Below are 14,071 nucleotides of genomic sequence, written 5' to 3'. Positions count from 1 at the left end.
CAGCAAGCCATGTTTGCAGGGAGCACAGACAGCTTCTCGCCCATTGCAGCCCAGCTTGCTAGGTCTCCTCGGGCTCTGCAGCACTGCTCCTGCTACGCTGATCCTGCTTTTCCTTGGTGACCTGAAAAAAGCACCTTACATAAAGCACAAGTTCTGCTCCAGCGTACCTCCCCAGGCTGGCACGCCTGCCTAGCCGCACACACACTCCTTCTGACACCCTTCATCACAGCTCAAGGCACAGCACGCTGCCTCCTCCCTTGGGGTGACAAGGAAACCTGGCCAAAGCCAGCACTGTCGCTCAAATGACCTTCAAGGTTACCAAAGAGGGGTCAGCTATTGAAACAGGAGAGCTTGAGAAAGAAATAACTGTGCCAGCATGCAGCCCCTGCAGAGACTTAAAGGGTATTAGCTAGAGGAAAAAATCCTCAAACAAACTGCTTTTATTTACAGAAAATCCTGTGGAATGAATACGAATGTGCCACAACAAACAAGGAACGACCAAATAAACGTGTTCTACAGTCTTCTCAATTGCGCTTAGGGGTCATATTTTACAGCGCAAACCTTAGAGCCAAGTAAAAAGTCAACACTGCAAGCACACAAGACGACACCTGTGTTAACGTCCAGCCATGCTCTGAAAGGTGATCGAACCGAGTGCCTCGAACCCACAGCTGTGCCGGCCGTCTCCTGAGGAGCAGTGCTTTGAGGGCTTCTGCAGGAACACGGCTGTCCCTTGGCGGGAGACCACCAAAGGAGGTCCCAAAAGGTCGCGGGGCACTGCCGCTTGCACATCTTTCAGAAGCTCCTCCTGAGCCCAGGTCCCAGCACCCCCCCAGATGCCATCCCTCGCCAACGCCATGCACAAAGTGGGGCTCAGAACAGGACCTCGAGCTCTTTGCTCCTTGAGGGACAGCAAGCAACACGATCTTCTCCAAAAGCACACTTTTTCCACATAGGGTGCCATATGCTTCTTTAACCACTAACATTTGGCTGCGCCAGACTTCAGTGCAGTACAATAACAGTGCTTCTCTGTGTCTTTGTTTCCTCAGTAGGATTCATCAGTTTTATGTGCAATTTATATACTCTCTCTATAAAACCATATTGGTTTGAAACATTTCAAGTCAAGCTCTCAAGTAACAATTCTCATGCTCTGGCTCTTTCTCATTTTGCTCATGAGTAGTTTCCAGGGGGAGGGTCCACCTCACCCCCATGTGAGGAGAGGGAAGGAGCCAGGGAAGCTGTCTGCCTTCTTTTTCTTGCAGAAGGGAAGTAGAGCGGCCACACACTGCAATTCCGCACCCTGGTATCACAGCAGATGCAGAGATACAGATCATTTGCAAAATGTATGCCAAGACCAGAAATGATGGTGGTGGTGGTATCGAAGGGTATATGGTTTTAATACAGGGGAAAAACCCCCAAGCACAACAGCACGAAGCAAATGAGAGGTACGAGTCTCTCTCCCTTGCCAAATCATTTGGTATTACTTACTGCCTATGGGTCTGCATTAAGCACAGACCTTATGTTTTAGATATCTCAATATATTCAAAACTGTAACATCTCCAAGATGTCCTTGCTGTAATCTTGCTGATAAAGACTGATGAAAAGTAACAGCCATACGTATTTCCTCACCCATGGTGGTGGGGAGAGAAGGGGCGCCAAGATTTGTTATTTTCAGAGAGGAAAATGCAATGTGCAGAGGAAAAGGATCATCACTTTATTGCCATCAAACCACTTTAACATGCATTTCCACAGCGCTGCCTAGCCTGGAGCCACAAGAAGCCTTGATCGATTGCACCAGCGTATAAAGAACAAGCAAACCCGACATATTTGCAGGGAGCTTCTGCGCTACCTGCCAGCTTACGCGGCCGTGGAAAGGCGAGGTCACACAGGCTGCTTGTCCAAGTTGTGTCTGCCCTCTCTGCAGCGCAGATTATCTGCATGCTACATACGGGCAGCAAACTGAAGAAGCTGTACACATGCACGCACACCCCCCATTTCATTAGCTACTTATAAATGTAGCTTCCTTAGAAACAGATTTCTGCCCGAGGTGGTGTCAATTTTTCATGTACCAAAGAGATTGGGAGAGCTGCTGGCAGGAGGAGCAGGGGAGATAACAGGTTTATCAGGTGGCCAGCACCGTGTGGCTGCTCTGTCATTTTGACAGGATAACGTGGGGGTGAAGGATGGCTCTGGGTATGTCAGTGCACACTCTCGCTGCAGAGAAACAGTTATTCCACAAAAAGCAACACCAAATTAAGTGTCTACATCAAAAAAATATTGTAAACCTCTGAAGTCCCTGCAAGATCCTGTTTTCCTAAGGTGAAAAAAATACAACAAAATGAAGACTTTTTTTTATATAAATGTCTATCCCAACAGATGCTTTGCTGTTTTAGAAAGAAGACAGCATTCTGTATTTCACACTACTTATTCCCAAACCTTCTTTTTGTGGAAGCATTTAGAAGTGTTGACAGAGTATTTTAGTAGTAATATTCTCACCAATAATATATCTTCATTGCTTTATTTCAATATTCCTTTACTAGGAAATGTTATTTTAACCATCTTTTTTGCTTTGGTGCTCATATGCAGATATTTATCCATTTTATTGATAAAATCTTTAAAATTACTGAGAAGTCTAAAGGAGCTGACGCAGGCTTTTTAAGAATGAGGTTATTCTTTCAACACATCACTGCAGAAAATCCAGGAAATACTTACCTGGTCAAAGTGTTCAAAAAAATATTTTACAGGAATATTTCTGAACTACCTAAACTTTTTTTTGATCAGCTTCTGGGGTGGGGGGGAAGCACATGTTTCATGTTCCCCCCTAAAAATCACAATTACGTTATAATGCAACTCCTGGCCCAATAAACACCAACATCCATGTGCAAGGACACCAGCCAAAATCAGGGAAAATCTTGGGTAAGAGAAGTGCTACAGGGTAAGTGGCTGAATCCATTATTTAACAGGTTAAAGCATTTACACAAGCAATCAGAAGCCAGAGGTGTTAACCTGGGAGTGAAGGCTTCTGCAGATGTGGGGGTCTCGCCACATTCCCACAGACTGCACCAACACATCTCTCACATAACAAAATTTTAAAAACCCGTAATCACAATATTTGCTCCAGATCGGATCTTCTTTGGAAAAATTATTAGTAGCTGGTGCTGTTCTGGGTCCTCAGAAAGCAAAACCTGCAGCTACCCAGCTTTGATCTCAGCTGACAAAGAGAGGCCACAAGCTGCACATCACCCTCAGGCGATGCCTCGGGCAGCCTGCCTGTCTCTGAATATTTTGGGAACTTCTCAATAATCATGTCAACACTCAGCCAAAGTCCACATCACATGCACAAAGAGCTTCATTGTCAGGGAAGGCAAGAGACAAGGCCAGAGGCAGAAGTTGCTACCTAGCCTCTGTTTCCAAGAACAACTAAATATGTTTCCTTTGAAAAGCAAACAGCAAAATGAGCCACGCTCAGCACCACCAAGGTCCCTTTAACGAAACAAGTCATCAGCTGGCAGGTAGGATGCATCAAGAACAACTTTCTTCATATAAACATCCCAGAATCTCACAATTTCATGGATATGGGAAGACAGAGGCCTCTTTCTTATAAGTAGATCATGCTGCTTTCTGCCCCATCAAGTGGCTTACCCACCGCTCCCCCCGATGCCGCCGCTGCAGTGCAGCGTGCCCTGCCAGCCACGTCCCTGGTTCCAGGCAGGTCACACTGCGTGTGCTCACCCAGCTGCATCAAAGTCCTGCTTAGACCAGGATCACCAGGGCTTTCAGGAGCCTTTCCCTCTCCAGACAGGCACGAAGACTTCAGAATGCAAGCAGTGTTTAAAACACCCTAATTAGATCGATCTTGACTTCAGCTGCGGCGTGTTGGAATACAGATTAATCTATTCCATGGCTGGCACTGGCAGCTGCAACAGCAGGAGGTCCTGTCAAATCAAGCCATAACATTACACTCCTCTGCCTTTATTATTGCCCGGCCCCCCCCCCCTTTTTTTTTTTTTTTTTTTTTTTTTTTGTACATTTCATTATAACAGACATCTGCCTAGCAGGGGAGGAAGCTCAAGCACGCACCCCTGCAACACTGATGCAGAGAAGGCAAGCATCCTCCCCGAGGAAGAGGAAGGCGTGCTTCAGGGTGCAGGGGGACAGCAGCCATGAGGTGGGCAAGAGGATATTCTGGTGAACCAGCAGAACACATACAAGACAGAAGGCTCTTAAATAAACTCTCTTAAGATTAAGTTGTTGTTTCTAATTAGGAGCAGGAAAATACCAGGGAGGGAAAATAAAAAAAAAGTCATCTCTTTCAGAAACTTCTACCCTTCCTACACAACGTTTGTTTGGAAACCTGGACAAAGCCCCTGGCACATCCCAAGGGCGAGTAAGTCCCTGGCTCCAGCAGTGAGAACTCTCACGCTGCCAAAACACCCCAGGACCAGGTGTACTATTCACCAAGCCTAAAACCACAGCAGAAAAGGAGTGCTGGGAGGTGTCCTGGAGTTTCTCCTCTGCACAGCTTTCGTATGCATATGAAATGCATTCAGCTGGGCGCTTTGCAGTGCAGTCACGGAAGACTGACCACTCTGCACCCCCATAGTGTTCTGGTTTGTTACAGGATTACAGGTGGTACCAGGGACGTGCTATTCCAGTGGTGTAGCATCTCATAAGCTTACCTGTTTTCACAAGCATTAATCATCTGCATTTTAAAAGAGTAACCCACTCAAGCATCACAGTATTATGCCAAGAAAAATCTTATCTTAAAATACTGCCAACAGTAAGAAATACCGATTTCACTGATGAGTAAAGTGAGGCCTGGAAAGGTTGAAAAAGCTCCTCACACAACGCCCCTGGTGAGCTGGAATCCAGCCATCACACTGAATGTAAAACAAAATTATTTCTATTGACTGAGAAAGTTTATTTTTGTCATGTTCTTGTAACAAAGAATGCTAACTTTAATTGAGATAAATCTAACACTGTACTCAGCATCATGGCTCATTCAAATAACAAATTCCTGTCACATTCTAGAGGGCTGATGGTAAAATAACAAATTGGCATAATAAAGTTCTGTTTAAACAGACTGATGTCTTCCCTAGGTATTCACTTAGAAGACCACCAGATGAAAAATATTTTCTGCTGGCTGACAGAGGGTGTTCAGTTAATAAAGATAACTTTTTATCAGGCTGTTTTTCTGTTGCTGCCTTCATGTTTCCATGCCCAGGGAACTTAGTTCCACAGCAGATACTCATTCCAAGGGTTTTGCTGCCTTTCAGTGTATGCTACAAAGGAGTAAGAGCTTATTTACTAAGAAATAAGAGGCTGCTATATTTGTTTGTTTCAAGGAAGTGTATAGCGAGTACTTCTAAAAGAGGATTCCTTATTTTTAGAGGGTGAACAGGTAACAAAAGCACAGTGATAGGAATTCTCATTTCAAAATTGGCTGAACTAATTCTCAGGTTATCAGATTAAGCATTCCTAAGTAAAACTGACATCTAAGTCAAGAGAAGGCATTTAAAATGAAGATGAATTGGACAAACTTAATTGTAACATTCATGAGACTCTACAAGTGAGCAAAAGTAGACTGCAAATAACTGTCCTGAGAAAGAGCTGAAGAATATACAGGCTATCAAGCAAGCTACAATTGCTTCACTACAGATTCCCTAATTCAGAAGGAATTTGTGTTTTCTCCATTTTTAGCTCACCGAGACTGTTAAACAATTTCCAGTTAGCTCCAACACCTCGACTCAACTGCTGCTGCAGGAAGCCCAGTACCAAGAGCCGCTGCACCCTTAGGGATAGTGAAGACAAGCTGAGGCTCAGCTCTGCAACAGAAGAGTTTTCAGAACACAGACATTCATACAGCAATCCCCACATTTCAAAATTCACAATACAAAGCATTATTTCAAATCTTACCCTACATTTATGCCAAGAACCACCCAAAGCCAAACTCCCCTTCTGTGCCTGCAATCACACACACTAGACCCTTGCCCCTCTGCCCTCCCAGCTCAGTTCCACTGAAGCCACGAGGCAGCCGGTCTCCCCTCAGGGTGCCCCATCAGAACACATGAACACAGCAGATTTCACCCTTTTATATATGTAATGTAGCCCCCGGTCTCAGACTGACCAAGAGCGTATTTCCTCCACAATTTGGCCTTTACTTTTCTACCAATGCTCATTATAGGTAAGCTATATTATACTACCTTGTGTTACTTACTGTATTGATAAGCCACAACAAAAGGCTACAGCCAAGCTACATCGTGTTGTACCTCGTACATGGTGCTCAGTCACTGAGTAGACGCCCCTCTGGGTGACACCACCAGAGGGATCACAATCCTTAATCAGGAAGATTGCAGGGAGCAATCACAAAACCACACACCGAGCATCTAGTGGAATTAAATGCATTTCTGCAGTAATGATTGTCACTAATTCTCCACCTCCCAGAAACTGCCTCATCCACCCTTCCATCCGCTCCACATAATTCCAAGCAGCCTGTCAGACAGACCCCAGAATGCCATTCAACAACTTCACAACAGAACCATACCCAGGACACACTACCTTCTACAATGACAGGCTCGTTCTCGGTAAGGCTGGCTAACCCAGCTGGATACTCACAAGCATTCTGACCTCACAGACATGGGAAAACCAAGCCGTTTCTGTCTTCAACTGCAAAACACTTCTGTTTTGAGTTGCTTCACTGCCTCAGAAAAAGGCAAATTGCTTCAAATGAGATTTTTATCCCAAACCTAATACCCTCAGAAGTACATCATGATCTGTACAAAGTCAGGCAAAATTCAAGTGTAGATAATGTACAGGCTCACATCATCCATAAAGATGGTTAAGAAATTTTCCCTTTTTTCTTCCTAATTACATGGTGTATATAAAGCATAAATATGTGCAGTTGGATTTAAGTTGTTCACAGGCTCCCTAGAGTAAAATAATTTTTAAACACTGACAGTGTTTAAAATGTAGCTAACCAGCACTGACACCTTTATGCTAGCTTTTAAAAACAGAGAGAAATACATTACAGAAAAGTTATTTTTATCAGATTTTATTTGGATTATAAATTTCTGTAATAAATAAAAGCTCACCAAGTCATGTTGAGATTTTTTTTCACCAGGGCATTTATTATTTTGTCACATTCAGAACACCGCCTTCAAGACAATAAAATAAGCATTATTTTACAGACTCTTTCTTACGTAAAAAGCAACGCTACTATAAAATAAAGACAAGGGGAGTATTTCCCTGCCACTATCAAGACGCATACAAAAGATTTTGTGCTTTAAAGATGGAGCATTGGTTGCCCAATGAGAAGAGTGTCTCTGCAGCTAACTGCAGCTAAAGCATCCTTGAGGCCCAGCCGGCACCAGTACATGCAGACTTCTGCAGCTGCAGACACAGGGATGCCCAGGGCAGGCAGCAGAGGTAGAGCCTCAGTGGGCAAATGCTTCTGGCAGAGCTGGTTGGTACCTTGCTCAGAGCTGGAGCATTTTAGCAGGGCTGTCCTTTAAGCAGTTGTAATTAAACCTGCAGCCTAATAGCCCATTAAGAATTTCATCTTTTGCAGCACAACCACAAGTGTCTGTCCCGACGCAGTCTCAATGGCATTACAGGGAATGCATGCACAGCGCAGCTCCTTAGAGCTGCTTTTTAATAAATACTGATGCCTCTGCTACAAAGCCATTCTAGTTAATCCTTTAAAGGAAAATGTTCCTCCATTTGACATACACATGAATGCTCTCCTAGCAGAAGAGGATCATTCTAATTAATTTTTAATATTTTTTTAAGAGTTTGAACACAAGAGAAAGTTTTTACAAGAAAAGATGACAAGAGAGGACTGCATATTAGCATTCTTTTTGATAAATAAACAAAGAGATATGCAGAAACAAGCGTGTTCCTAGGATCAACACAGCACAGAGGGCATCAATTCTCAGTCACGTTAGACTTGCACTGTTTCCTTCGAAACCAGCAGGCACCAAGGAGTTTTTGCAGTATTGGCAGCCGACCATCAACCAGCAGTGCCCCTGAGCACAGAGTAATTACTGTATTGCTGGTGTAACATTTGGCAAAGTAAAAACATATACTATGCTGCTTATACACGTGTCAGGACAATGGCTGTGACAGGCTCCAAGGGAACCCCTGTTAAACATCTCAATTAACTCCCATCTTTAGAAATTCAGTAACTTACCTGCCCAGCGATGCAAAACAAAGAAAATTGGACTTACCACCACAGTGGTTTAGGGAGACTTTATTTTAATAAAACTGATTTCTGGACTCATCTTAACATCCTCCATTTCTTCTGAATATTAATGAGATGGAGGTATAATACAAGACTGTTTGCACAGATCACTCCATTTTCTTGAGGGCAGATTTGCTTTTTTCTCCTGTGACAGAAATAGTTAGGAACTGACCCCGTTTGGGCTTTCCAGACTGCTACCTAATCCTCACAGTAGCCAAGATTGCACACAGATGTCATCTTCAGTCTCAAGACGAAGCAGATGAGACTGAGATTAACTCACTTTCCCAAACTGAAAAATTAAGTCAATGACATGAGCCACAGATCCAGATCTCTACTCAGAACCTTGTATTCTAGCTTGAGGTTTCTCTTGGTAGGAATTAAAACCACCTTGTTTTCATACTGCAAATGAAGATTTCAAAACATCCCCTAAATCCATCATCTAAGAGCAACTGCAGTCTCCACAATTTTACTACATAAACCCAGGAACACATGACAGCATTTTTTGCTCACCATTATCTACCCACGACAAGCAACACAATACAAGACAGATAAGGCAGCTGAAATTGGCAGCCTGTGTGTAAATCATTCCAGTGGCTGGTGCTGGGCTGCAGGTAAGCCCCTTCTCTCCACCTGCGCTAGGAAAGGAGCCTTGGCAACGCCTGCATACACAGCCCACAGCGCTGCCAGCTCCTGCTTCGACCCACCCTCCAGCCTCAGACCCACCACCTCCGAGGCATAGAGCCCACTGCTGCAGCTATTGCAGCCTAAGCGTGCCTTGCCAAGCCACCACCTTTGTTAAGGGCATTGTCATCTTCTAATGTTGGTGCTCTAGGACAAATGTAGTTACCAGCCCACCAGCAGCACAGTTTTCAAGAAGAAAACAGCTGCTTGCTCATTTTGCCTCTCCTCTTCCTCACCACCCTGTCCTCTGGAAGGAGGAAGATAAGTAGACGCCCACTGAGCTGCCCCTAGCTCTGCAGCTCTTCCAGAAAAAGGGGCTGTTCAGCCCCAGCCAGCGTCTCAGCCCGGTGCCCGACAAGGTCTGCCCGAGGCAGCACCTCCCTGCCTTTGCTTTGGAGAACACTGGCATGCCTGGTTCCACTTGAGTTGCGAGGACAGGACGAAAGCAGGATATTTGGGTTTAGAGCTCCCATTTTGATGCTGTTCCCTCCCATCTCACCTTGTTTGCTGCAAGAGTTAAGGATGGGTACTAGGCAAGCCTGAGACCCATTCACACCTCTTCAGCTTTTGACTCTATTCACCCTTTAAAGAACAGAGATGAGTAACGAACTGGCACAAAACTTCAAGCACCACTGGCAGCATTTAAAGTTTGTTGCAAGACATAGACAATTATCAACAAAATGGAAAAGGTAATGCTACCAGAAGCAGGTGGGACCGATCCGAGATGCAGTTCAGCATAAGGTCCTGCAGTAATACTCCACAGTAGATTCCTATTAAAGCAGACTTTTCCAGGGAAGGGAAGGCGGGGGGTGGTGGGGAGAAGAAAAAAAAAAGCAACTTCAAAAGCATGCACTTTCTTTCTGCAATGCTTTATGTTCATCGAGTCATACTTCAGTGCTCAGAGCCATGAAAACACTGCTTTTGAGGTGACTTTTGTAGTTGCTTCATCACTCTCTTCAAAAGAGTTTTGCATCAGAGTCAGAGCTTCAAACAACAGACCCAAAAAAGGTAAGATAACTTATTAACAGCACGTGAAATGGAATCATCAGGAACTGCTAACACCAAGACAAGCAGGGCAGGTGTGTCATCAACAGTTAACCTGCCAGAGGGAGCAGGCAGGCTGCCTGCACCCAAAGCTGCAGGAGCCCTGGAAAGCCCTGGTGATGTGCCACTCCCTCTCACTGCAGTACTTTTCAGCCACTTGCATCCATTCACCCGCTCTAGGACATTAAGAAAGATCTGGGAGCACGCTACCTTCATGTTCTTTTTCAGTTGTTCCAACTTTCTTTATCTTTTTGGGTGATTTCATGAAGAGAGGAAAGATGGTCCTCAGACCAAGGATATCAACAAACTTGTGACAGTTGTCTGTGCCCTCTGGTCCAATCATGGCATGGTCCAGTACCTTCAGGGCACTGCTGCGGGAAATCTTCTTCTCTCTGTGGAAAGAAACACACCAGTTAAATTTTTCAGGGACACAAGGAGCTTTGGACCACACTGCTTTAAAGAGACGGCACAAAAAGGGAAATTAATATGACAAGGAAAGTATGAAGAGTCTGAGCACAAGGTCTACGCAAGTTTTTCTTCACAAAGCCAAAACAATGTATTAAGAAATACTCTTTTCAAAACTGTGGTTGAGAGTATTCTCTTGGTTATTTCTTTTTTTAACGTCTTTTATTTCTTTTTATTTTCTATTTTCTTTTTATTTCATTTTATAATTTTATTGTTATGGGTTTATTTTCTTACTTTTTATTTCTCAGCTATTGAAGAAGTTATTTCTTCAGCATCTTACAAATGCTAGAAAAAAATAGCAGGGGAGACTGGGTTGGGTACACAAGGCAAACACTGTCACACCAAAAAGATTAGGATTTAGATCTAGCAATAATTCAACTTAATAAAGGACTACGTTTAGTACACATAGCTTGGTGGTCAGCTATAATGAAGAAAACCCTGTCTCCAGAAATCACATTTGGAAGGATGCAGATAGTTTCTGGGCTATTCTGTTTTAAGGTGAGTTCAGAATGCTGATGCTGGTAACTCAAACTGATAACACACAGATGGTCTGAAAATTATCTCCAGAAGTCCTGTGTCTCTCAAACCAGAAACAGAGGGATTTGTAATTCATCCAGGGAAAGATGTAAAATATCCTGTGAGACATGAACTACAAAAGTGGTCACTAATACAGCCCATAAAACCAACAGACCAGGTAAACATCAGCAGGAGCTAACGTGAGGTGAAGAACAAGAAAGCGTCCCCAAAAGCCAGGCCAGTCAGCCCAGGAGGACATTTCCCCCATGGCAGGATGGTCACAAGCCCCACCACCTTCCACTCCAAGTGCATGGCAACCTCCTCTGACTTCTCTAAGAGAATTTATCCTCTAACAAATACATAGCTACATGCACATATAAAAATAAATCCCCCCCAGAAACAAGCTGTGCTTTTCCCCTGGAGAGATGATGAGACAACAGTTCTCCTCGGACACACAAGTTGCTCCACATTACCATACGGCACTCAGATATTATTGCAGACCTGGAATAAGGATCTATAAAGTTTAGGAAAGCACTGACACAGTTCAGCTCCCTCCTCCTTCCCCCTGTGCAGGCAGCAGCACTCACGCTGCCCTCACACACCCCTGCCAAGCCCAGCAGTGCAGCAGCAGCCTGCCCACCTGCAAACAGCGCCTGCTGAGCCACCTGGACCTCACGTCCATCAGCAGGGTCTTCTCCTCCAGGGCTTCTTGAAGCCCAAGCTCCAGAGAGCTGTGGGAAACGCCTTCTCTTCAGAGATGAAACTTCATGAATCCATACCAACATGCAAACTCAAAACCTATGTATTAACACCGTAGCCTAGAAGAAAGTTACTTTGCCCAGTGCAGCCACGGATGCTTCCAACGGGCACGAAGCAGTTGTTGAAAGCACCACGTGCAGCTGGGATCTGGTGCAGCAGCAAGTTCTACCCACAAGTGAAGAGCAGTGCAGGAAGGTGGCTCAACTCCCCCACCTCGCCTCTACAGGGAGCTAAAAATAAAAGACTTCTTAGGACAGACAATATAAGAAATGTTTTCAGGGGAAGTAATTGCATATTGATCAGCATTTAGGAAGGCTGCACAGAGCTGATCTCTGGAATATTCATTGGGTTTAAGTTCAGGCTTTTAGAGATCAATAGCTGCTTGACTGGACTGTCTAGAGTTGATTTTATTTGAAATATTTATTCTGCCAGAGGGCAAGCAGTTTATCTTAGTCTCATCTGTGCTTACTGAGGTAACTTTTAGCTGTACACTAATTCAAAGACTAGCATACATGAGTATCGCCAAATAGGGAGTGACCTCAGTCTTCACAGGGAACTCTGAATTACAACTTTATTTGCTAATCATTGTTTTCCTCCTTTTAATACTTTTACATCTGAGAGAATTCTTTCAGTGCATTTATTATTTCAAAAAGGAGAGCTGCTAACATTACGTGGACTTTCCACACTCACATAACACAATTTCCTTCTAAAATACTAGCAAAAGCAGAATTCTAGATTTCCGGGAAATATGCTGCATAAAATGGTTCTGTTTAATTAACCAGAAGATTTAGTAAAGAGACAGTCTAAGCTTCCATAGGGTCATTAGGAACAGCAGGACAAGAAAACATAAAAGGATTTTAATAACTGTAAAAAATATACCCTGAAATAGCTATAGTCAACCTTTAGGGAGCCGTACAGAAGTGTCCATTTTCACCTTGTTTTTGCTGTACAGGAGCAAATGCTTTTTTGAGGGTCACGAAATGCCACTGAATAGCTGCAGAATAGAAAACTGTGCTGCCCAAGTGATGCATGTTTCCCTAAGCTCCCTTTGCGGCATTTGTCTATGTGCATACACGTGCACCTTCAGTTAATAACTGGGAAAGCCACATGTCATTTTTCCTATGCAACAGAGAATCTTCTTGACAGATCCCCTGGGAACTGAGTGGCTGCATCTCCTCCAAACCTTAACACAATTTTACAGCAAAAGCAATAAGCTTCCTGTCAGTGCGCGCAAGGGAACTGACATTACAAGCCTGTTTTTCTCTCTTTTGGCTTTGTAAGGTAAACTGCATTTAGGTTACCAAGGCAAGGTTGAGGGACTGCGTACTAAAAAGTGCTTCCTGACCTAAAAAAAAAAATGGAATTTAACTCTATGTGACATTTACAGACTTTCCACTGGTGGCTACTGCCTTGGTAAACCATCTTTTTTTGATAAAGACAGTCCACAAAATAAACAAGCCTTCATTGCTGCAGAGATGCAAATCAAACAATTATATATACACGTGCTCTCATCCTACTTCAAAACTTCTGACTTTGTTTCTGCTGTCCTTCCCAATCCGGTCTTCTCCCAGGCCCCTCTGCACACCTCCCACATACCTGCTCGGTGAAGCTCCGCTCCCATGGCCAACTGCAAGCCCGAGACCACAACACCAGGTCCAGGGCACAGCCTGCTATGGACACGCACGTAATACACATAAGCCACGCTGTACTCATTTTCAGGTGTTACCACTGTCTCCCCATAAACTGGTAGAATACAATACACCTCACACAATACACCATCTTTCGCTGTCGGCCACACATTTTAAGGCTCAGCATAACAGAAAATAGTCCTGTTTTCATTACTGTCTACAGGAATCTCTTCAGCACGTTAAATGCTCAGCTGAAAGACACTACACCTTCCTGCAGGTCTGTGTGCATGACCATTACTAACAGAACAACTTGGCTAGATGTATCGGGCAGCACTACATACAGAATGCTACGTTCCCTAAGACAGTAATGGAGATTCAAGCCTGATATCTTTATTCTCACACAGCTTATCTATCTCACATCATGTCAATAAACTTTCACCTTTGCTTATTTGTCCTTTCATCTGCACAGACTACAGTACAATGATTAACCGCCTTCAGAGTAAAACCAAAAAATAACAGATCTCTCCTCCCAGTCTTCAGAGGACACTGACAGGAGAGAAAAATATTCTGTCTTGTTTCTGGGCGAGGTGGTCAATCACAACTGAATGGCATTTCTATTTTTTGTTGTTTGTCACGAAGGTATCAATAGGATACAGAAGTACAATACTCCCATGCAGCACTCTAGATCACAATTCTCAGGGTTCACTCCCTATTTACAGTGCTAGCCTGCAGTTACCAAAGC

At 43.9% G+C, this 14,071-nt stretch overlaps 1 protein-coding gene across 1 annotated transcript in view; it reads right to left on the bottom strand.

The window, feature by feature from the left end:
- The window catches only part of CTNNBL1 (catenin beta like 1), a 55,646-nt gene that overhangs the window by 14,031 nt on the left and 27,544 nt on the right, over positions 1-14,071 (bottom strand). Inside the window, exon 11 of the mRNA XM_037402107.1 lies at positions 10,172-10,353. Within this exon, the coding sequence (XP_037258004.1) occupies positions 10,172-10,353 (182 nt within the window). The remainder of the gene's footprint in view (positions 1-10,171; positions 10,354-14,071) is intronic.

Source organism: Falco rusticolus, chromosome 10 (assembly GCF_015220075.1).
Source record: "Falco rusticolus isolate bFalRus1 chromosome 10, bFalRus1.pri, whole genome shotgun sequence".
Lineage (NCBI taxonomy): Eukaryota > Metazoa > Chordata > Aves > Falconiformes > Falconidae > Falco > Falco rusticolus.
This window is presented reverse-complemented; position numbering and strand designations above follow the sequence as displayed.